The sequence below is a fragment of the Sorex araneus genome, chromosome 1 (genome assembly GCF_027595985.1).
Source record: "Sorex araneus isolate mSorAra2 chromosome 1, mSorAra2.pri, whole genome shotgun sequence".
Lineage (NCBI taxonomy): Eukaryota > Metazoa > Chordata > Mammalia > Eulipotyphla > Soricidae > Sorex > Sorex araneus.
Window position 1 is genome coordinate 146650860 of NC_073302.1, and position 21881 is coordinate 146672740.

At 43.6% G+C, this 21881-nt stretch overlaps 1 protein-coding gene across 9 annotated transcripts in view; it reads left to right on the forward strand.

Annotated features, from left to right (window-relative positions):
- Positions 1-21881, forward strand: part of MAST4 (microtubule associated serine/threonine kinase family member 4) — a 668112-nt gene that overhangs the window by 421257 nt on the left and 224974 nt on the right. Inside the window, exons 1-2 of one of the 9 annotated variants that reach the window (XM_055123959.1) lie at positions 396-780; positions 5482-5562. The exons of the other annotated variants lie outside the window; for them this stretch is intronic. Of the exons in view, the coding sequence (XP_054979934.1) occupies positions 734-780; positions 5482-5562 (128 nt within the window). The 5' untranslated portion in view covers positions 396-733. Of the gene's footprint in view, positions 1-395; positions 781-5481; positions 5563-21881 lie in introns of those variants that run through there. 9 annotated transcript variants of the gene reach the window in all.

Genomic DNA, 21881 nt, shown 5'->3' on the forward strand with positions numbered 1-21881 from the left:
CCACTGTGGGCTTTTGCCTTCTCCCACAAGTCTTTGCCTTCCACTGGAGTTCAAAGTCCCCCCAATTAATGCAGTTTTTTGATTCGTCTTTCTGATGATCACCATATATGGCCAGGAACGGAGGGGGCGGGTGGAGAATTATTTTTACTGAGTCCCATTCCTCTCCTCTTGTGGGGCATGAATGATTTTTGTCATTGCCAGCAAGGGACAGAGGCCACAGAACTTCATCACAGTGGCCACATTCTCTGTGAGGACAGCCGGGGTGGGCGGGGTGGGGAGGGGGGAAATCGGGGGTGGGCAGGAGTGATGAGTTGGGATTTGTGGAGATAAACTCTTTGACAAGTATGATTCTGTTGCTTTATTTTCCTTTCTAGTCTGCCTGGCAAGGAGGACTTTTCATTTCACTGAGGTGAAAGCTGGGTCTGTGAGTGGAGTGACTTTCTTTAAAAAAAAAAAAAATCAGAAACCAATTACTTGATATGCAGAGCTGAAAGCCTCATTCCCTTAACAAAATCAGTGCAGCGTGCACTGCCGTGAACCCGAGGCGGGCGGCTGACATCTCATGATAACTGCTAGAGGTGGAAGAACCCAAACTTGCAGGATCCCCCTCCCCCTCGAGAGATTGTTAGTCCAGTCCTTTCTAGAGGTTCCTTTTGGCTCTCTGTCATCACCGGGACGCTGGCAGGGAATGTGTGTCACGGTTACAATAGAGTGTTGGTAACATCCAACAACCATGAAAGCCCAGCGGGAAAGGCTACAGATTCCGGGGCTGACCTTGGAGTAAGTATTGTCTGTCTTTAATATTTTAACGCTTTCTGCATGGCACTCGCTTTCCCCGCGACCAATAGCTATTTAGCATTTGTTTATACTGACAGCCTCGGAGCACTGCAGTGTGAGGTGGAGGAACATGTCTAAACTGCATGGCTTTTGGTTTCAGCTAATGTGGAAGCCCAAACCCAGCGGGTTTTTTTTTTTTTGCATGGCAGTCTGAGAGGGGGGAGCACCCGCTGCATATGTAAAGTTCCTAAACCTCTGGGCTGGAAACAGTTTAACTGCTCATTGTGAAAGAATGTCTCTGCAGGCCCTGATGTGTGTGTGTGTGTGTGTGTGTGTGTGTGTGTGTCTTTCTCTCCCGCTCTCTTACTGTTTGTTTATCCCCTGTGCCGCCTTTTTTTTTTTTTTCCTGAAGAAAGGCCTCTGCCTTGAATAATAGAAGACGCGACAATGGATTAGAGTACAGGAGAAGGGTTATGTGTGACATTCCGTAGATGCCATCCATGTTTTATCTGTGCCACGGAATATTAATGAACTGTAGTACATTTTGAATCTTCTCTGCAGAGTCGCCAGCCGCTGCATGCAGTGTGTTTACCTAGTGAATCTTTGTGTTTGCTTAGCTGTTTTTCTTTCTTTTTTTTTTTTTAAAGCCATTAGCACATCTCACTGCCTTCTGATTTGATGTGGGCACGTGAGAATGTCCACATCTAATTTGTGGCGCAGAAGTTAAACAGCTGTGATGAGGGAGGTGTCCGCAGATTTTTTTTTTCAATCTTTTAGTCAAAGATGCAGATGCTGTGAGTTGGTCTGTGCTGACACTCTTAAAGAATCAGCTGTGAAGTCAGATGCCGGTAGGGAGATAGAAAGATGGCTTTTTCTAGTTTCAGAGGCTGTTTCCCTAACATTAGATTTTAGTTAGAATCTGTACATTCTAGTCATCTCCTACTGGACTCCTTCCAGGAAGAAACAGCAGGAAGAGAACTGTACCCTGTGCCCAGAACTAATTATTCCTCTTGAATTCTGTAGGTGCGTCATACAAGAGACATTATTTTTTTAAAATAAATTAATAAAACCTGGGCATTTCGGAAGTGATTTAGAATACTTTATATTCTAAATGCCCTTCCTCTCTGTTGATGCACCAATTACATCCTAACAAGTCCTCACGTATACAGAAAGTTATCGAGTGTTTAGATCCTTCTTGCCAGAATACTACAGCATTTTTCATACTAGTGATGGAAATACTATTTCCCAGTCACCCCAGTAGCAAACTCCCATCTCCACCCTAACACATGGGTCTCACTGTCTCTATGAAATATTTTAGAGGCATTCACACATTCTTCTACCTTAACCCGCCTCCTCCAGCATTCTGGAAATATACAGCCAAGATATCCAGGCCCTAGAATCAAGACCCAGGCCCATTCCTCCCTCCCTCTACCCCTGCATTGCTTCCTGCCCTGTTCGTGCTGCCTTGCTGCTATGTTCCTTATCTGTGCCATTTCATCGTATGCCTTTTCTTACTTTTTCATATCTTGTTCCCCTTAAGGGCAGTCACTTAAAAGGAACTTCTTAAAATTCAAACCAGGTATCAAATATTTATTTAAAACGAGAAATGCTAAGTTATGCCATGCATTTTATGACTTTCCAATGATGGCATTGGATATATGGGTCAAGTAAATATGGGGGACCCTTGAATTTAATTTTGTCTTAGGCATGCTTCCTCAATTTGGCTTCTGTCCTGGTAAACATACTGTATATTTTTGTTTTGTTTTGGGGCCATCCCTGGTGGTGCTCGAGGGTTACACCTGGCTCTGCATTCAGGGCTCACTCCTGGTTGGCTCAGGGGACCATACGTGGTGCCAGGGATTGAACTTGGATCAGCCACATGCAAGGAAAATGCCCTGTTCCCTATATTATGGCTCTAGCCCTCATTCTGCAGATTTTAAATAGATTCCTCTTCTACCTGAGGAACAAGAGACCATGGAGGAAAGGACCACTTTTACACACCCTGTACTGTTGGCAATATATTTATTCAGAACATTTTGCTTACCTTGTAAAGTAAAATTAGATAAACAGAGCTTATTTTGTAGTCCTTATGGAAAAAGTCTTACTGCAGTCTTTGAGCAAATTCAATTCCTGACCATTGCAGACAAAATTTTTATAACATTGGGTCATCACTAATTTTATTAAAATCAGGCTTGCTGTGTATAGTTTTTATTATGTGGGGACCTTAGACCAGACCCATTGTAGTCCCATTCAAGAGGATCTCTCATGAGACAGCCCTGTTTTTCTTTCAAAAAAGTTTATTGCATAGACTATTATTCTAGCATACTTTATTTTCTATAGATTCCCTGTGAGGGATTACAATTCTAGCATATTTTATATTCTATGTAATTCCTCCCACTTACCAGTCACACAAGGCAGTTTTTCACTCCTGTTTCAAAAATTGAAATCCTGGGTGTTGAGACACCAATTATATAGATATATAAAAGTGGATGGATCATTTATTCATCAGTTTATTAAATGTTGGCAGGTAGGGCAATTCCCTTGCATGCAGCCAACCCGAGTTTAAGCCCTGATATCACATTTGGTCTCCTGAGCACAGGACCAGGAGCAAGCCCTGAGCACAACCTCCAAGTGTGGTTCCACTAACCTACCCGCTGCACCCCAGAATGAAATTACAACATCTAGCTAGAATATAGCTTTTCAGATTTCTGGGAAAGTGAGTTGTTTTCTTCTTTATCTTAATTTAAGAAAGAAATCACAGTCATAGATGCTTTGTAGTACATGTCACATATGTTTCAGTTGGGGAACATATAGTGGCTTGAGAGTTTGTGTATACCTACTTTAGACAGGAAAGGATAGATAACATTGCATTGAGATAAAAGATGACCACTTTCACTGGACATTCCCGGGAGCTTTCCAGCAAGCTACTCATTTCGAATCCAGAATATTTCAGAGCAACATTTTTTTTTAATGTGCTTTGAGTGTATAAAGAAATCAGTTCTGGGGCTGGAGTAATAGTACAGCAGGTAGGGTGTTTGCCTTGCACACGGCCAACCCTGGTTCAATTCTCAGCATCCCATATGGTCCCCTGAGCACCGCCAGGAATAATTCCTGAGTGCATGATCCAGTTGTAACCCCTGTGTATAGCCGGATGTGACCCAAAAAGCAAAAAAATAAGAAAAAAGAAAAAAAACCAGTTTCTCTGTCAATAACAAGCACTGATATCAAAAACATACATGTTATAATGTCATAGATGTAGAGATTTAGATTTTTTGAATATTTTAAATCTCATTTGGAGCATTTTGAGAAATAAATTTATATTTTAGCTTAACAGAAATACAGCCAACTCTCAATTATCCATATCATAGGAAACAAAGATGACATCAATAATTAAAATTGAAATTTGATTATATGCTATTCAGTGATGAGCAAAGCCAGCTGGAATCAGCCAGTCGGCACCTTCATTCCCAACTCCTGTCTGTGATAGGAAAGTAAGATAGGCTGTGATGTCATGGACCAGCAGAGAGGCAGAATAATATTTTTAAGAAATTTTCTCTTATCTAACAGGGGTCTCTAGTGCTCATGTCAAATAATCAGTATCAGAATGCCTACTTGACAAGTTCATTCTTTCATTTGACATGTGAAATTGGAAATTGACTATAGCTTTTAGTTTGAGGCCACACCCATGGTGCTCAGGACTTGCTTCTGGATCTTGTACTCAGGGATCACTCCTGGCATTTTTTGGGAAACCATAAGTGCCAGGGATCAAACTTGGTCAGTTGGTGCAAGGCAAGTGTGCCTTATCTACTGTACTATCTCTCCAGATGTAGAAATGGACTATTGTTAACTCATACTTGAGTAGACCTGTTGACAAAATTCTTCAAGGTAGATATCTGTCAAATTTAATTTTCCTTTCTCCCTAAAGGAGAAGAGTCATGAAGCAAAAAAGAAAACAAAATAAAACAAAAATATGAAGGAATTCTAAATTGATTACCCTATGTTGGGTATTTAAGTGATGGCTGATGAATAATCTAGTTGGAGGTTTGGATAGGTTCAATTGGAGGCAGGAGTTAAAATGGTCTATTGAATTTGAGATGAATGTGTTTCTGTTTTTTTAAAAAACCTCCAAAAGTAAAATAACATATAGCCATATTAAATTATGAATTCATGTATTATGAATATAAGCATAAGCATACTTCTAAGCATTGTCCCCTAAGCACTAGGAAAAAAAAATGCTGGATGCTTTTCACTGCCAACTGCTTTAAAAAATATCCTCCAGTATGGAAAAGTTCATTGCTTTGCTTTTTAAAAACCTGCAATGTTTAACCTGAATTTCCATTCCTCTGGCCTGATTACTAATTCTCTTAAGTTCTGCTACACATTGCCATTGGTTCATCATCAAAAATAAAACACACAAAGCAGCACTGGATTTTTTTTTTTTCCTGCAAGACCACATCTCACACATACCTGCCAGGTTGCTTTGTGACAAAGAAAAGGCACAAATAAAAAATGGCAGCAGTAGTTTGGAGAATGCAGTTTTCTGTCTGCTCCGGGCTGAAATGGGAGTGATGAGAATGATGACTTAGTGGTATTTAGAGGCATGCCCCGGGGACTCTGACCTCAGGAGAGCTCAGGCCTCTTGAGCTCTGTGATTTTTACTGCCATCATTTCTCCCACTTGGAATGACGTTATTTTAACTTTCAGTCTCACCCCACGGAGCCTGAGTCCAACCCCATCCAGCCCAGGCAGCCCCTGTAGTCCTCTCTTCGCTTTTCACTTTTGGAGGTAAGCCTGCTCCAGTGCCATTTGCAATACGCAGCCTTTGCTTGACTATGGTGATGTACAGAATGGGGAAAATGGTTGCCTTGTTTACTTGATGACATACAAGAGCTCTGAGAGAAGATTCTGTGCATATTCCATTCTCTGACTAACATTTCCACAGTGCCGGGGGCTAGCTGTTTGAGTTCTGTGTGGCTAGAACAGTGTTTGATGCTGTTTTCTTTGGAAAGGAGCTGTACTTATGTTCATGAGTTTTGAAACACTTCTTATAGGCTGGATCAATTTTTAGAAAACATTTTCTAATTTGTGATAGAGTATTTTAATGTCTATTGCCATAAATTATTTCTATCATCATATTTATAGGAGGATGCATTTGAATTGTCTGAAAGGTTTGGTATTTGCCAGTCTTCCTTAGAACTCCCCACTGCATGCCTTCACGTTCACCTCATAAGCTGATATAAGAACTTATTCTTGGGGCTGGAGCGATAGTACAGTGGGTAGGGCATTTGCCTTGCAGGCAGCCAACCCAGGTTTGATTCCCAGCATCCCATATGGTCCCCTGAGCACCACCAGGGGTCATTCCTGAGTGCAGAGCCAGGAGTAACTACTGAGCATCTCCGGGTGTGACCCAAAAAGAAAAAAAAACACTCATAACTCATTCTTTGTTTATAAAGAATTCACTCTTTAATCTGTAAGAAAAGTATCTTCACATAGCTCCTTTTTTTTGCAATAAAACATGAGAGAAAATATTATTGATGCAATAGGAATACATTTAATTAGAATTTTCATGTTCTTAAATATTGATTAATACAGTGGGTCTCCCCATACCAAATCAGAACACAGACATAGAGACTCAACATCTATACTACCCGTACTTTTTTGTTTATTTATTGGTGGTGTTTGGCCATATCTGGTGGTACCCAGGAACAATTTCTGGCTCTGTGCTCAGCAATGACTCCTGTTGGTGCTCAGAGGGACCATTTGTGGTGCCAAGGATTGAACCTGGGTTAGCCATATTGCAAAGCAAAAGCCTTAAACCCTGTGCTCTCTGGCCACTGTAATGCTATCCTTTTAATCCTAAGGGAGAAGTAGAATCAAAACTTTTAGTGCACTGAAAGAGGGGCTTAATTTCTTTATGCATTAGTTCTTTCAGTTTAATATATTTAAATGAAAATATTGCCTCTTGTAGGCATTTTTTAATGTAAGAACCTCATTACAAACTATGTTATTAGGGCAATTAATAAAGTTGATTTTCATATTTTTCTAAAATAAGACTGAGTAAATCTATGAAGGAGAATTCATTGGGGAAATAAATTAATGACTTTTATTTTCAATTCTGTTCTTTCAATATGAAAATTAACATTGTAATTTTCAATATGAAACTTCCATGTAATAACTTCCATAAAATGCCCTCTGAATAAAGTAGATACTAAAGCACAGTAGTAGTTTTCCGACAAATTGGAAAAATCCGTTGTAACCGATTTTTGGTGATCCAACCAATAGGAAATTCTATTGTCTTTTGAACTTCTTTCTTCCATATAAAATGTCTTCATAAAATGCACACATTTTCTCTTCTTTTTCCTTCCCAAAGACAGTAGGCATTCAAAATGAAGGTACTGTCACTAGTGGAGAAGTAAAAATCACACCAGATGCCCTCATAGTACAGTAGATAATAAGTACCTGGAGTGTTTTGGAGAATAAAGGTGTTTTGGAACTGATGATATTTAAACTGGAACTTGATAAAATGGGAAGGGATAGAGATACAGAACAAAACCGGAAAGTAAATATAGCAAGAGCAAGAAGGTGAGAAAATGTGGCTCATTGAAGAAATGATGTATGTAACCAAGATTGCAGGGTGGAAAGAATAAATGAAGTGCATGGGGTTGCAGACAGATTGATACACACTTAAAAGCATCTTTGAACTCATATCACATGAGCCCTTGAATACAGAAGTTAAGAGTTTGAACTTCAGGACAGGGGAAATTGCTTGTGGGCTGCAGTACATCCATTGCACGTGGGAGGCCAGGGTCTGATCCCAGTATTGTGTGGTCTCTCAGGCATCACAGGGCACCTGAGCTCTGAACTGGGAGGAGTTCCTGACCACCTCTGGGCTTGGTCCTAGAGTCAAAATCAAATAGGAAAGTTTAAACTTTGATTTGGGAATAGTCAAGTATTAGAAGATTTTTTTTTAAAAATAAGGAAGTGACCAAGTTGAATTTAGACTAAGGAAATCTACCATCACCATTATTAGGAATAGATGAGATTTAAAGTAGACACTCCAAGGAGGATGCTGATTTTAGTTTTCATGGGTCCTGGATTAGGGACAATTGCAATGAATTAAATTAACATTATAAAGTACTTTATAACTGATCACAAGCTTTTAAATATGTTATCTTCCAATTTAATTTGCCTCTCCAGTTAATTCAGGAGTGAGGAAAATTTCTTCTCTTTATCAAAGATGATAAAGATGGTGTTGCATAGTCTGGCTTAATAGCTCAACGAGCCTAGGACTCAGAATGAATTTTTAAATCTTTCCACTGTGAATAACTTAAGACATGCACATTGCTGCGAAGTCCTTTACATTGAGTTTTAATTATCTAGTTTAGGTAGATCTTATGACCTCCTTTCGTCACTTTTATTTCCCCAGTGCCTTTCTCCAGTGGTATGTTCAAAGTAAGTGTTTGGAAATGTTTATTAAAGAATGAGTAAGTTGATGAATTGGAAACAGAAGGTGTGTTAGTCGCAGTGCTGCTTATTAATCAGCCACCAAATACATTTGCAGTGGCCCAATGTGACCAAATACATTTGCAGAAATACCCAAATCACCACATTGGGTATTTCTCAGTCATCGATCAGAGGATTTCCCTGCACAAAGCCATTTAAGTAGGAATCCAAGGGCGGGGCGGGGGGGGCGTGTCTCTCGAGCTTGTGGTCTTGAGGAAATCAACATTTACCTGGTAGAATGGGATGAAGCTTGGGGACACTGCACCACCCCAAGATCTGAGCGTAACATCTGTCACCTTTCTGTGTATCCTGTCACCTATATGATGGTTATCTGACACCTTGTAAAGTTGAGGAAGAGTGGAATAGCCAGCTAACTTTTGTCCAAGAAACTGCAGGAATGAGCCTTTGTGTTGAGAGAAAGGTGCCGGTGTAGATGTTCAGTAGATGGTTTTCCTTCCCTGTTCTTGACTGCCGCTAGTATTGCCAGGGTTTGTACTCACTGAGTCCTGGTGCTTGCATACTTAGACATGTGCAGAGGGGGATTTTCACATTTTAGTCATGGTGCTAGGACATGTGCTTACTGGAGATTGCATTTTTTGTGGTGCTCCCAGGCTTTCTAGTGATGGTGTTTGGCAGGGAGCCTGGTGGTGCTCCATCCATGCTGGCTGGAGACAGTGCTCCCATTTAGGCTTGATCACGCAGAGATAGCCCTTAGGTTGATCTAGTTGGTAGCCTGAAAATGGGATACTTCTTGTAGGGACCCCTAAGTGATGGTTTAATAATAGGAAGTGTGATGATTCCATATACCTTTATGTTATTTCCATTCAAGAAATTATTTCATTACAACAATCTTACACTTCCCTTTAAGAAATCTTTTTAGGATGACTTTTAGCAGTTTATTCATAACAATCAATACAGAAAAAATTATTTTGGTTCTGTTTGGGGGGCAGGGCTTGGAGTTCGGGATGGAAATATCCGAAATATGGTGGTGGGAAGGTGTAATAGTGACGGGATTGGTGTTCGAATATTAAAATGTAATCAAATATTAAGAACAACTTAAAAAAATAAAATTTGAAAGAATTATTTCAGGGGCTGGAGTGATAGCATTGTGGGTAGGGCGTTTGTCTTGCACACGGCAGACCCGGGTTTGATTCCCAGCATCCCATATGGTCTCCTGAGCATGGCCAGGAGTAATTCCTGAGTCTGTGAGACAGGAGTAACCCCTGTGCATCGCCAGGTGTGACCCCAAAACAAACAAACAAAAATAAAAAATAAAAGAATCATTCCATTCCTAAAGAGTCTTTTCTCCGCTTTTGTTGATTCTGAGAGATCAGAAGTTTTCTTTGTTCATTTTTTTGATCAAAGGGAGAGGTCGGAGGGAGGGGCATGGTGGGAAACCCAAGAAGCAAATGAATCCTTCTGAGGAGCTGACACTTGGTTTCTAAATAAGGCAATAAGAGATTAGATTCCTTTCATGGTAAAGCGGGCTGTGCTGAGACGTGAGTTAGCTCCACATCTCCGTCAGTACTCCATGGCACCCACATCTCTAGCCTCTTGCCGGTCACTCCAAAACAGGAACCATTCAGCTTCCAGAACAGCTCAGTCATGGAACACAGTTAAAGTTGATTTGGGCAGCTCTGGGCCATGATACCCTTGCACTGCTGCAAGAAGTTCCCAGCACAGGTCAGCAAAGGAAGAGTTTTTGGAGAAAGCTTTCTAACCCAGGGAAGGGGCTGCCTGAGTCATCACCTGTCCCCGCTTCCTGCCGCTGGAATTTGCCCAGGCAGGTCAAGTCCACACTTGGCTGGAAGCAGAGTTGCAGGGCGTGAGACACTCTCCTCCTGGGTCTTCCATCCTGAGATGCTAATACTCTCGTCTTCCTGCAGGGCCACAGAGAGAGGTAAAACACCCCGTTGTTCCCAATCTGGAACTTATATTTGGGGTCATGACAATTATGGCCCAAATATAAGTTTAGCAGAACCAGTGTGACCGAAAATGTCTTTGAGACCACAAGTGGAACTTCTGGAGAGATAGTAGAAGGGTTAAGGCATTTGTCTTGCACATAAACTAAGCACAGTTTCATCCCCATCACCCCATATGGTTCCTGAACCCCACTAGGTGTGATCCCTGAGCTCAGAGCCAGGATTAAGCCCTGAGAACTACCACGTGTTACCAAAAAAAAAGAAAACAAAATAAATTCTTGAGTGGCATTTCTATATTCTTTTCTTTATTTCCTTTTTTTTTTTTTTTACTCTTTGGGTCAATAAGTCTCACATTGAGAGACGTTACTGGTGCCCGCTCAAACAAATTGATAAACAACAGGATGACATGACAGTGACAGTGACTTTTTGGGTCACACCTGGCAATGCACAGTTGTTACTCCTGGCTCTGCACTCAGGAACCAATCCTGGCGGTGCTCAGGGGACCATATGGGATGCTGGGAATCAACCTGGGTTGGCCGCATGCAAGGCAAACACCCTACTCGCTGTGCTATCGCTCCAGCTCCCCTCTTTCCCCTCCTGAGGCAATTCTGGTACTCAATATACTGACTATAATTCAGTGGCATTTCATATACTTGTAACATCAGAGCTTTATTAAGAACAGGCATGTGACCTAAGCTACCTTATGAGCTGAACTGTGACTTCATAGCCAGATTCCAAAAGTCATTGCAAATAACCTCATTTTATGACCTTAATATCTCTCTGAGCACCTCACATGCCTTGCCCTCAATCAGGACACTTCGAGCCCTCGAGGTCTGTTCACTCACCACCAGGACTCAGTGAGCACATTTTGGTGCTGCCAATGATTTCAAACCATGGTCAGCTGCATGAAAGACATTGTAGGCTTATGAGGGACAGAGAACAGGAAGCCACACGCATCACAGGAAGGATTGGCCACTGGAACAAAAGGTAGTTCAGAGGCCACTCTGGCTTCCTACCTCCCCAGCTCTTATAAATAAAAGTTCCTCCCCCAGAACCCTTTTTTGTCAGAGCCAGATTGAATTTGGGCTTCACATGGGCAAGGTAAGGGCTTAGATCCATCTCCATCTCCCTTTTCTGGATTCTTTAACAAATCAATTGGTGACCACCAAAGTGCTTTGGAAGGAAGTGCCCTGCACTGGGTCCACATGAATGCCTGCATCTCCTGCATATGTGTGCTGCTGTTAGGGCAGTGCTGGGGTCCTGTTCTGCAGCCACTGCAGACACTACCTGGCTAACATCCTTCTTTTTAACCCCACAAACCCAGGAGGAATTGAGTTTGGGGAAAAGGCAGATTGGGAATCATCCTTCCATTGTGTTGGTCACCATCCCTCACCATAAACATGTTCCATGACCTTGGGCATGTAATGAACGTCATTGACTTTCATTGTCTTTCTTTGGGACCCCCTGACTCTGTGCTGAAACAGGCATCAGATGAATTCAATGCAAGAGCTTCGAGCAAGAATAGAACCAAGGGTGGTACTGGGTTGTGAGAATGACAGAGAATACTAGGGGACAGTTGTCATCACATCCAGTCCGCTTGTCTGTTTGTCCTATGTGATGCTAGAAAGCAGAATGGGTCTCCATGAATCATCCTCTCTTCCCTTGTTGCCATGGTGAGGGCAGAGGCAGTCAGCATTTACCCAACACAGGGCCACGGGCTGTGATTCTGTGTCTTCTTTTTTATGGGGAGCCTGGAATCATGGGGCAGCTCTCTGATTGCTAATCCCTTTGGGTTTCATTTACTGGATCCAGTGAGCAGAACCATCGGTCTTTCCCATCCTCTCTATCCTCCCTGCACCTGCCCTTTTCTGTTTTGTGGGGAATATTGTAAAAAAAAAAATGCGAAGACACTGTTACCAGATGGCAGCATCTTCATTCTCTGCAGATACCAGCTCCTGTGCTTTTTTGTGAATGTGATGGTTTCATGAATTGCCTTATGCAGCCCTGAGATTTGTTTCTGAATCAACTGCATTGTGATGTGGGACCAAGTCTGCTGGCGCTCAAAGGATGCCTCTGCAGGGCAGGGGGGTGTGGTTCTGAGCCCTGGTTTTTGGACAGGGCTCTGGGAAGAGATGGGAAGAAGAGAATATCAAAGAGGGTAGGAGGTGTGGGCAGGCCAGCCTACACTTTTCTCAGCTCCACCATGGTTCTGCTGGTGCCTCCAAGGGGCATGATCCAGTGCTGTGATGGGCAAGGGTGCCTGAAGATGAGTATGTAACTCCTGCACGTGAGGATTTGTGGGACTCCATTATTTTGTGGAGAGCAGACAGTGCTTTCAAGCCCACATTAGTGTTATCAGAGCTTTGATGCAAACATGTGCAGGCCCCTGTGCATTCTAGTTTGAGAGAGCAGTTCTGGCACCTCAGTTTTTCATCATCATGCTCGCTTTAATGTGTTATTCAGGGGGCTGAGCGATAGCACAGCAGGTAGGACATTTGCCCTGCACCTGGCTGACCCGGGTTTGATCCCCAGCATCCATATGATCCCCTGAGCACTGCCAGGAGTGATTCCTGAGTGCAGAGCCAGGAGTAACCCTTGAGCATCGCTGGGTATGACACAAAAAGCAAAAAAAATAAAAATGTGTCATGCACATTTGAGGGGGTGGGTGTTGGGCCGTATCTGCTATGGTCTGGAGCTACTCCCAGCTCTGTGCTCAAGGACCACTCCTGGTGATGCTCAGGGACATAGGTGCTGTCCAGGATTGAACAGAGGTTGGCCAAGTGTGAGGCAAGTGCCTTCCTCCATTTTACCATTGTACTCTCTCTCCAGCCCCTGCAAACAACCTTCCTGTTGGGTGTCCTGACTTGGATCAGAATCTCACATCTTATGCTGTGCAGTACCATCTCCAACGTGGGGGATGAGTCTGCTTGTGCCTGATGTTGCTCTCGGAGCTTCTTATTTGGGGATCTATTTGGGTCTCACCCCCTAACTGTGAGGACAGAAATATTCTGTTCATCTTACAGGCACAGTGATGGAGACACAGAACAGTTGGTTCACCCAGTTCATGTTCTCGATACCTGTGGTCCAAGTGCACTTATGAAAGTGCCTCCCGTCCCTCTCAAGCCCTCGGGATTGCACAGGGAATCAGTCCCAGTGTCTGGAAAGTGGCCCAGCCTGGTTCAAACTCAGGCCTGGGAAGGAGGTCCTGGACTCTTGGGCTGTGACACAAAGCAGCACATTTTTCTTGGGCACAATTCTGTGTGCTGTCATTTTTCTGTTTGGATCCACCTGTTTCCACTCCATGCCAACTTTGCCAGTTATAGTCCTGGTGGCTTATAAGCAACCCCTGGTGTAGCCCAGCACAGCAGAACCACATACCCAGGGTCCTGCATCGACCCATCTGGCCTAGTCGACTCCAAACCTGGCCTCTCTGGTTCTGTGCTTAGGGACCATGCCTCCCAATGCTCGGGGGACAATACGCAGTGCTGGGATTTTAACTGTGGTCACAGCTCAGAACTATGCAAACCCAGTGCTTTAACCTCCTTAACCTCTATATTGGTTCTCTCTCTCTCTTCTCTCTCTCTCTTTCTCTCTCTCCCTCCCCCCTCTCCTATTTTGGGGCACACCTGGATCTGCTCAGGGCTTTCCTGGCTCTGCACTCAGGGATCACTCCAGGCAGGCAGGACTCAGGGCACCATATTGCATTCCCGGGGTTAGGTCCTAACCAAATATGTACCCAGAAAGTGCCCTCCCTGCTCTACTATCGCTCTGGCCCCCTGTTTGGCTTTTTAGTCACTTATGGTTCTCAGTCCTCTCTTGGTTATGGGATGGGGACCAAGGATCATAGTGACCTATATCTCATTTATTTATTTTTTTATATGGGAGCCTCACCTGGATCTGTGGTCAGGGATCACTCCTGGCATACCCAGGACCAGGACTCATTCCTGTCACAACTCAGAATAGCTGGGAGGTCCTGGACCCTTCCAGTTTCTTGGAAGAGAAGCTCCTTTCTGGGCCTGAACTAGGGGACTTTCCATGGGCACCAAGTAGGGACTCTTCCTCCATTGCACCCACCACTGTACAATCTGGCTCTGGTCTCTTACTTGCAAATTTTGAGTGTGTGTGTGTGTGTGTATGTACACACATATACATATATCTATTCTAAACACACATACATACATGTATAATAAACTTTGTGTTATTAACATACACATGTATATACATACACACATGTATACACATACACAAATGTATATATTACTACATACATATATGTATGTATATGTTTATATATATATTGGGGGGGAAGAGAAAGAGAGAGTTGTGAGAGACCACACCCAGCAAGGGTCATTCTTCCTTCTGGGCTCTGCTAGTACTCAAGGGACTATATATGGTGCCAGGGATTTGGTGCAAGGCTTTGTTTCCTATACTGTCTCTGTGGCCCCAGTTTTAGAATATAATGAAGTTGCTCGAAAAGAGTCTTGGAAGTTCTAGGTATTGTTTGCTAGATATTCTTGGGGAAAATAAAACACATACTTTATGATGTATGTATATATGTATGTGTGTGTTTATGTATGTGTGTGTTTATGTATGTGTGTGAGTGTGTGTGTGTAAAAGAAAGAAAGAAAGAGGGAGGGAGGGAGGAAGGGAGGAAAGGAGGGAGGGAAGGAGAGAGTATTGGGAGGTTCTGCCCTTAGTTCCATTTTGTTACTCTGTTACTTTGATTCTGGGAAGGAAAAAGACATTTATAAAAGCTATTTCCTACATTTAGAGTGTGGCTACATCCATTAACACCCACCTTGTTGGTAGGAGAAGTGGTGATATTCTTTGAAAGCAGAGCATGGGGATGTTAATGTGGAGCAAGGAGGCGGCTCTGTGAGAGGAGTGATATAAATGCAGAATTAAAAGAATTCTCGGCTCTCTCCCACAGTAACTGTGGGGATAATAATACTACTTGGAGGTGTTGTAAGAATTAATTAGGTAACATTTGTGAAAAGTTGCAAGATGGGTGTTCTCTTTTATTATTATTAGCTTCAAATTGCTCTTGGGAACTCCACATTCAAAGTGACTATGAGCCCCCAACTTTGCATTAGAGTGTTGCATGTTCAAATTGGAAGGGACAGTGAGTGGAGAGCTGCTGTGGAGCCCCCATCCCTACCCCAGCAGTGTTCCTGGTCCCAGGTGAGCGGGAGCTGAGCCAAGTCTCCCGGATCCTCATGCCTGTGTCTGCCTCTCCTCAGGGTGGTTGGCTTGGCTGGATTATGCCTGGGCCTTGTTAATGAAATATTAAGACGCTACCCCAGTGTGAGAGGAACATGTGTTTTCTCCCAGTGACCATCCAGTTGTTCTTCTTCTCTTAGTGTAAAATATAAGCCTGGCTCTTCTTTTCTACTTTCTTTCATTTGGGGGCACCCTGAGGCCCCTCCTGGTGATTATGGGGTCACCGGTGAAGGTGGCATGGTGTTTCCTGGGCCCAGCAGTACTCGGGGCACACAGGGTCCCCCGGAGGTGCGAGGGTTCTGTGTTGGGATTGGTCTGGGGCCTCAGTGGCGTGGGGCCACACTCAACCCTTTGAGCTCTCTCCCCTACCTTGTGGTTCAGTCTTAATCAAGTCCTAAGTTAAGTACTCTGAAATGTCATCTAAACTCTGCCCATAGTGTAAGTATGGTGTAAATATAGTGTAAGTAAAGTAAGTATAATAGTGTAAATATAGTGCAAGTAAAGGAGTGCCTCCCCTTTAGGAAATCTGCAGCTTCTAACTTTGTGGCCTTTCACCGTCTGGCTCTGAACTCCTCACTAGTCCTTGGTTTCCATACAGCTTCTGACAGCCTCAGTCTTGGATTCACCTTTGCCCTTCAGCATCCACAAGTCCTATGTGGGCTCCCCTGCCCTGCTTTCCCTCAGCACCTCTCTCCCTCCCTCCTCCCCTCCTCCCCTCCCTTATTATTTTTTATTTTTTTTATTTTATTGAATCACCGTGAGATAGTTACAAGCTTTCATGTTTGGGTTACAATCTCACAATGATCAAACACCCATCCCTCCACCAGTGCACATTCCCCACCACCAATATCCCTGGTATGCCCCCCCTTTCCCACCCTCTCCCTGCCTCCATGGAAGACAATATTCCCCATACTCTCTCTCTATTTTTGGGCATTATGGCTGGCAACACAGACACTGAGAGGTCATCATGCTTGGTCCATCATCTACTTTCAGCATGCATCTCCCATCCCGACTGATTCCTCCGGCCATTATTTTCTAGTGATCCCTTCTCTGTTCCATCTGCCTTCTCCCCTCTGCTCATGAAGCAGTCTTCCAGCTATGGGGCAATTCTCCTGGCCCTTGTATCTACTGTCCTTGGGTGTCAGCCTCATGTGATGTTATTCTATACTCCACAAATGAGTGCAATCCTTCTATGTCTGTCCCTCTCTTTCTGACTCATTTTACTTAGCATGATATTCTCTGTGTCTATTCATTTATAAGCAAATTTCATGACTTCATCTCTCCTAACAGCTGCATAGTATTCCATTGTGTAGATGTACCAAAGTTTCTCTAACTAGTCATCTGGTTTAGGGCATTTGCCTCCGCTCCCTTCCTCCTCTACCCCCAACCCCTCTTCTCTCAGTCTGCCTGCCCAGGACTGCCTCCTTGACTTCCAGGATCTGACTTTCCTCCTGGCCACATTTGATTCTGCTTTTCCTTGAGCATTTGTGCATGTTTGTGCCAGGTTTTGCTGACCCGTCTTCAAGGAATATTCTCCTAGAACTCTATCACATGTAAACTACAAAAGGTCTCCATCATTATCTACGTCAAGAGTTGGAGGAATAGTACCGTCCACCATCCCATCATGGTCACAGGTCACAAACACTTTTTTTTTCCAATAAACACTTTTTTTTTTGGTTTGGTTGGTTGATTTTTGGGTCACACCCGGCTGTGCTCAGGGCTTACTTCTGCCTCTTCATTCATCGATCAGTGCTTGACAGGCTAAGGTGATGGACTGTATGTGGTGCTGGGACTGAAGCTAGGTTGGCCATGTGCAAGGCAAATGCTTCTACCTGCTGGAGTATTGCTCTGGCCTACCTTAGCTTTCTCTCTTTTCTCCTTCCCTCTTAGTGCCTACAGAATTTAATTTTTTTTTCTGTGCTGAATCATACAACTAATTTGCAGACATTCAGACTCTATACTACTTACTATATACTTTAATAGGTATCTCTAAGAAAAGTCCATATTCATTCAGTGTCATAATAGTATGTCATTGTTACACCACAGGTTGAATATGATTGAAAGATTCTCTGAAATATGCTCCATATCAAATTTCTCTAAGCTTTTTTAGATTTTAGGACCGGATGAAAGACATGTATTCTGTTTAATTGTATCCTTTAATTTTGAGCAATTTTTGGTTGGGGTACCACACTTGGCAGTGCTTAGGGCTTACTCCTTCCTGGCTCTGTACTTACATATTACTCCTAGTGGTGCTCCAGGCACCCTATGTGACTTTGGAAATGGAACCTGGGTTGGTGACATACAAAGTAAGTCCTTAACCCTTATACTGTCTCTTCAGCACTTTAATTTTGAGTAGTTTTGACATTGCTTTTGTCTTTTTAAAATATGTACATTTTTCAAAAGTACAGGGAAGTTGAATTGTTGACTCTTACAATCTCAATTTATCTGATGGTTTCTTCATCAGATTCAGGGAAAACATTTGGCAAGAACAAGCAATGGTCTCCATAGCATCATGTCAGAAAATCTCAAATCTGTTGTTTGCAAGATTTCTTCTTTGTAGTGATGCCTCCCTTACTTTTGTAATCTTATCCATAGAGTGACACTTTAAGAATGTATAATTGTTATTTCACAACAGTCTTTTGCCCAGTATTAGAATTCCTTGGTAACCCTCGCTTATATCAGTTATTGTATATTATATGAAGGGGTTTGTTCTTGTTTTGTGAGGGGCACACCCAGTCGTGTTCAGATCTTATTCCTGGTGGTGCTCGGGGGATCAAATGAGATGCCAGGGATCAGATCTGAGCTGGCCACTGTAAGGCAAGCACCTTACTTAGTCTGCCATTTCTACACCTAGCATTACAATTTTCTGGTTCTCATTTTGGGTGTTGTCTTGTTTTAGGGGCAGCCACACCTGGGGACTACTTCTGCCTCTATTCTTGGGAGTCACACCTGCCTACAAAGCATATACTCCAGCCCATTGAGTCACTTATCTGGCCCCAATTTTCTAATTCTCTTCACTTGCACTCCTGAGTTAAAGAAGATTTTTTTTCCTTCTTCCACTCCTCACTTTTAGGATCTTCACTATTGACTCATGCATTTTCTAAAAAAGATAACAGAACCCAAATGTATTTTCTATACAATAATCTGTGGCTCTTATTCTTCTTGGTCAGGTTGATCCCAAATTTGTCAGCAGAAACTGAGCAACTCCTTCTGAGTCTTTCCAACATGACCTGCTCGCTTGTGAGTGCCTCACTGTTTTCTGGCACAGCAAGATGTTCTAGCTGTGTGGAACAGCTGGATATCTGTACATCCTCATCCTCCCCAAATGCTTCTCTCCTTCATGCTTCAATGTCTGTACAGATATCACTGTTGTAGCAACAGATCCCCAACACTCTGAGGGAGCCCCTTGAGGGGTCCCTTTAACCTGGTTCTTGAGGTTCTCTCTCTCTCTTTCTCTCTCTCTATATGTATATGGATGTGTATGTATACATATACAGTATATATATGTATGTATGTACTACATATTATACATATTGATATGTTTATGTTACCTAATTAGAGTACAACCTCCAACTGGGCAAAGATTTGTTAATTTTGTTTCATATTAGGTCCCGAATGTCTGGGTATATAGTACATTCTCAACAAATAGTTCTTAAATAAAAATGAATAAATAAATTTCCTCACACACATGCCCAGCCCTGGTGTCTACATCTGGCTCTTCAGGATAAGCTGCTGCTTTTTATTTGTTGGCATGGAGACGGATCAGGCTGCAGGGGAGCATCACAAGCATTGGTCAGGAATTCATGGCAGTTGTGCTTCTAGCTGTTCTTCTGTCTTTGAACAGTGATGATACTGGAACTGCTACCAACAGTGTATCACAAATGACTGCACTGCAACGTGTGTGGCAGAGATCAGGGAAGCCCTTATGATGCTGTCTGTTCTCCTCTATCTTCCCTCAACCAAAGGTCTGAGTATTCCAGAAATGAAAAATGAAGCTTGATATGCTATTGGAATTTTTACCTGGGTTCAAATAGAGGGAAATGGACATTCACTATCTGGGTTTATCAAATGAGCAAGTAATTGTTCTCTACAGAATGTCTTCAAAACCTTCATGAGATTCGGGAAGTTTAAGAATTTTTTGGGTCCTCAAAGAATTTTTCCTCTAGAGCTGGAAAGATATATAGAGGTTTATTCACTTGCCTTGAAACAAAAGATATCCAGCCCCAGTTTGATCCCCTGCACTGTGTAGAGTCCCCCAAGCACCACCAGGAGTGATGCTAGAGCACAATGCCAGTGCTCTGAGCATCACACAATGTGGCCCTAAACCAAGATCGAATGAATGAATGAATGAATGAATGAATGAATGAATGAATGAGAATCAAGAAGACTATGGAGGAGAAATTATTAGCACTCTGTAAGGTTGGTGGTGTGATGGCCTAAGAGGGGGACCCCAAAGATATCACCTAGGTCCTAATTCCTAGAACCGGGCAATGTTCTCATATTTAGAAAATTGAGATGTGGTCATATTCTTGAAGATGTGATTTTTTTGTGTGTGTTGAATTTTTTTTAATTGAAACACTGAATCACAAAGCTATTCATGAAGACCCAAAAACCCAACTTAAAAAAGACAGCTGCAATCCTGTGTTTATTGCAGCACTATCCATGATAGCAAAAACCTGATTTGGGGGGTCAAAAATTTTGAGATGAGACACGTAGGCTCTATTATCCCTTGGGCCGGGAATCCAATCAGGAGCTTGGTTGTAGCACAGAGGGGAGGGACAGACCCTCCCTCTCTGCCTATAGGAAGAGCGCAGCCTGCTGGCTCCAGGAGCCTGGCCTTTTGGTGTTGATTTGGGACTTCTGGCCTTCGGAACTGTGTGGGATTATATTTTTATTGTTTCAGGTCATCAGGTTTATGGTGGCATGCAGCAGCCCAGGGGTCCAAATATAATGATGCAGCAGCACAGCCCCTCATTTTTGTGACTGTGCAATGAAAATCCCGGGGTCAGGGGTTGTGTTGTTTTGTCTTCAGGACAGAGGGGGCCGGAGACTGGAGCCAGCTCTCCAGGGCCGACTCCATCCACTCCTGCCGCCTCCTACTAATGAGGATGGCGAGCAGTGCAGGCTGCTCATCACGGGAGAATCACAAGAGGTGGAGCCTGGAATTGTTCAGATGAAAGAGAATTTTTGATGTCGGAAGATGACCAGCTGTTTTCTGCTGTCTGGTAACTCGCTTAAGTGCTGTTTTCACTGTCCAGATTTGGAGCCTCTGCTGTGTGTGGCCTTTGCGTGGAGGAGAATATCTTTTGCTGCCTTATTCTTGGCTTACAGAAGAACGGGCCCTTCACTGCCTTCTTGTTGGGGTCTCAGCAGCCAGCCTGAGACCCTGGCCAAATCCCCTGCCCTTAGAAGCAGGAGCAGGCTCTCTTCGCAGGGGCTTAAGGCCCTGCGCCAGCACTCCACCCAGAAAGGTGCCCTGGTTGAGGAGATAATGGGATGAAAACCTGAAAGTCATCTCTTGTCTGAGCTAACTACCCAGCCTTGAGAAGCGGGAAATATCAATCATTAGCTAACATCTGTAAAGGGCCCAGCAGATTGTGTATAAATATCCCCTGTAAGAGTTAATAAAACGAGAGTTGCTTGACCTCCAACTCTCCCCCCTCTGCGTGGTTCTTTCTCGGTGGCGGCGGTGGGGTGGCCACGTGCACAGAGGGGCAGGGCAGAGGCTTCTCCCCTTCTCACTCCCTCTCCTATAGGGAGTAAGTCCGGTGGTTGGGGGATCATACTCCAGTTTGCCGGGGTCGACTGGCCAGGACCCTGACACCTTCTGTTACATGTTTTAGTATCTCAGTCACCCGGGGTAGAGCTACAGATAAAAGCCTTAGATGGGGCTAACCCCAAGTGCTAACTCAGTTCAGTGAGCTGACGTTCTATCCTTGGCATTGCTTGTCTCCTGAGCACCCCTGAGGAGCAACCCCATGGGCACAGAGCAAAGAGTAATCCCTCTGCACCACTGGGTGTGCACCCAAAATCAAGGGAAAATAATCCCCAGAATGGACTGCAGTGTTAGCCCTCCTCCTTAGGTCCTGTCCGGGAAAGAGCTGGACTTGACTTCCTCTTCCTTTTAGGAAGCCTTTGCAGTTCTCTTGCGGATCCTGCCTCAGAGCTGTCCTCCAGGCCTCCTGCCAGCCCTGCTACTCCGTGACCCGCCATGCTTCCTAATTTCCTAATTCTCTCACAGTTCCCTTTCCTCTGTGTGTTGGAGCCACGAAGAGAGCTTGTCTTCACACTCTCCTTCCAGGGAACTCCCAGGCAGGATGGGAAGCAGATGGAGGAGCTGCTTGATTGACAGGTGCTAACCGTCATAGGGGGAGGGTACTCCCTCGGCCCGAATGTCAGGAGGTCACCTGCAAGTGTTGGGTGCTGGGGGTGCTGAAGGTTCTTCCCAGAGTACGGAGG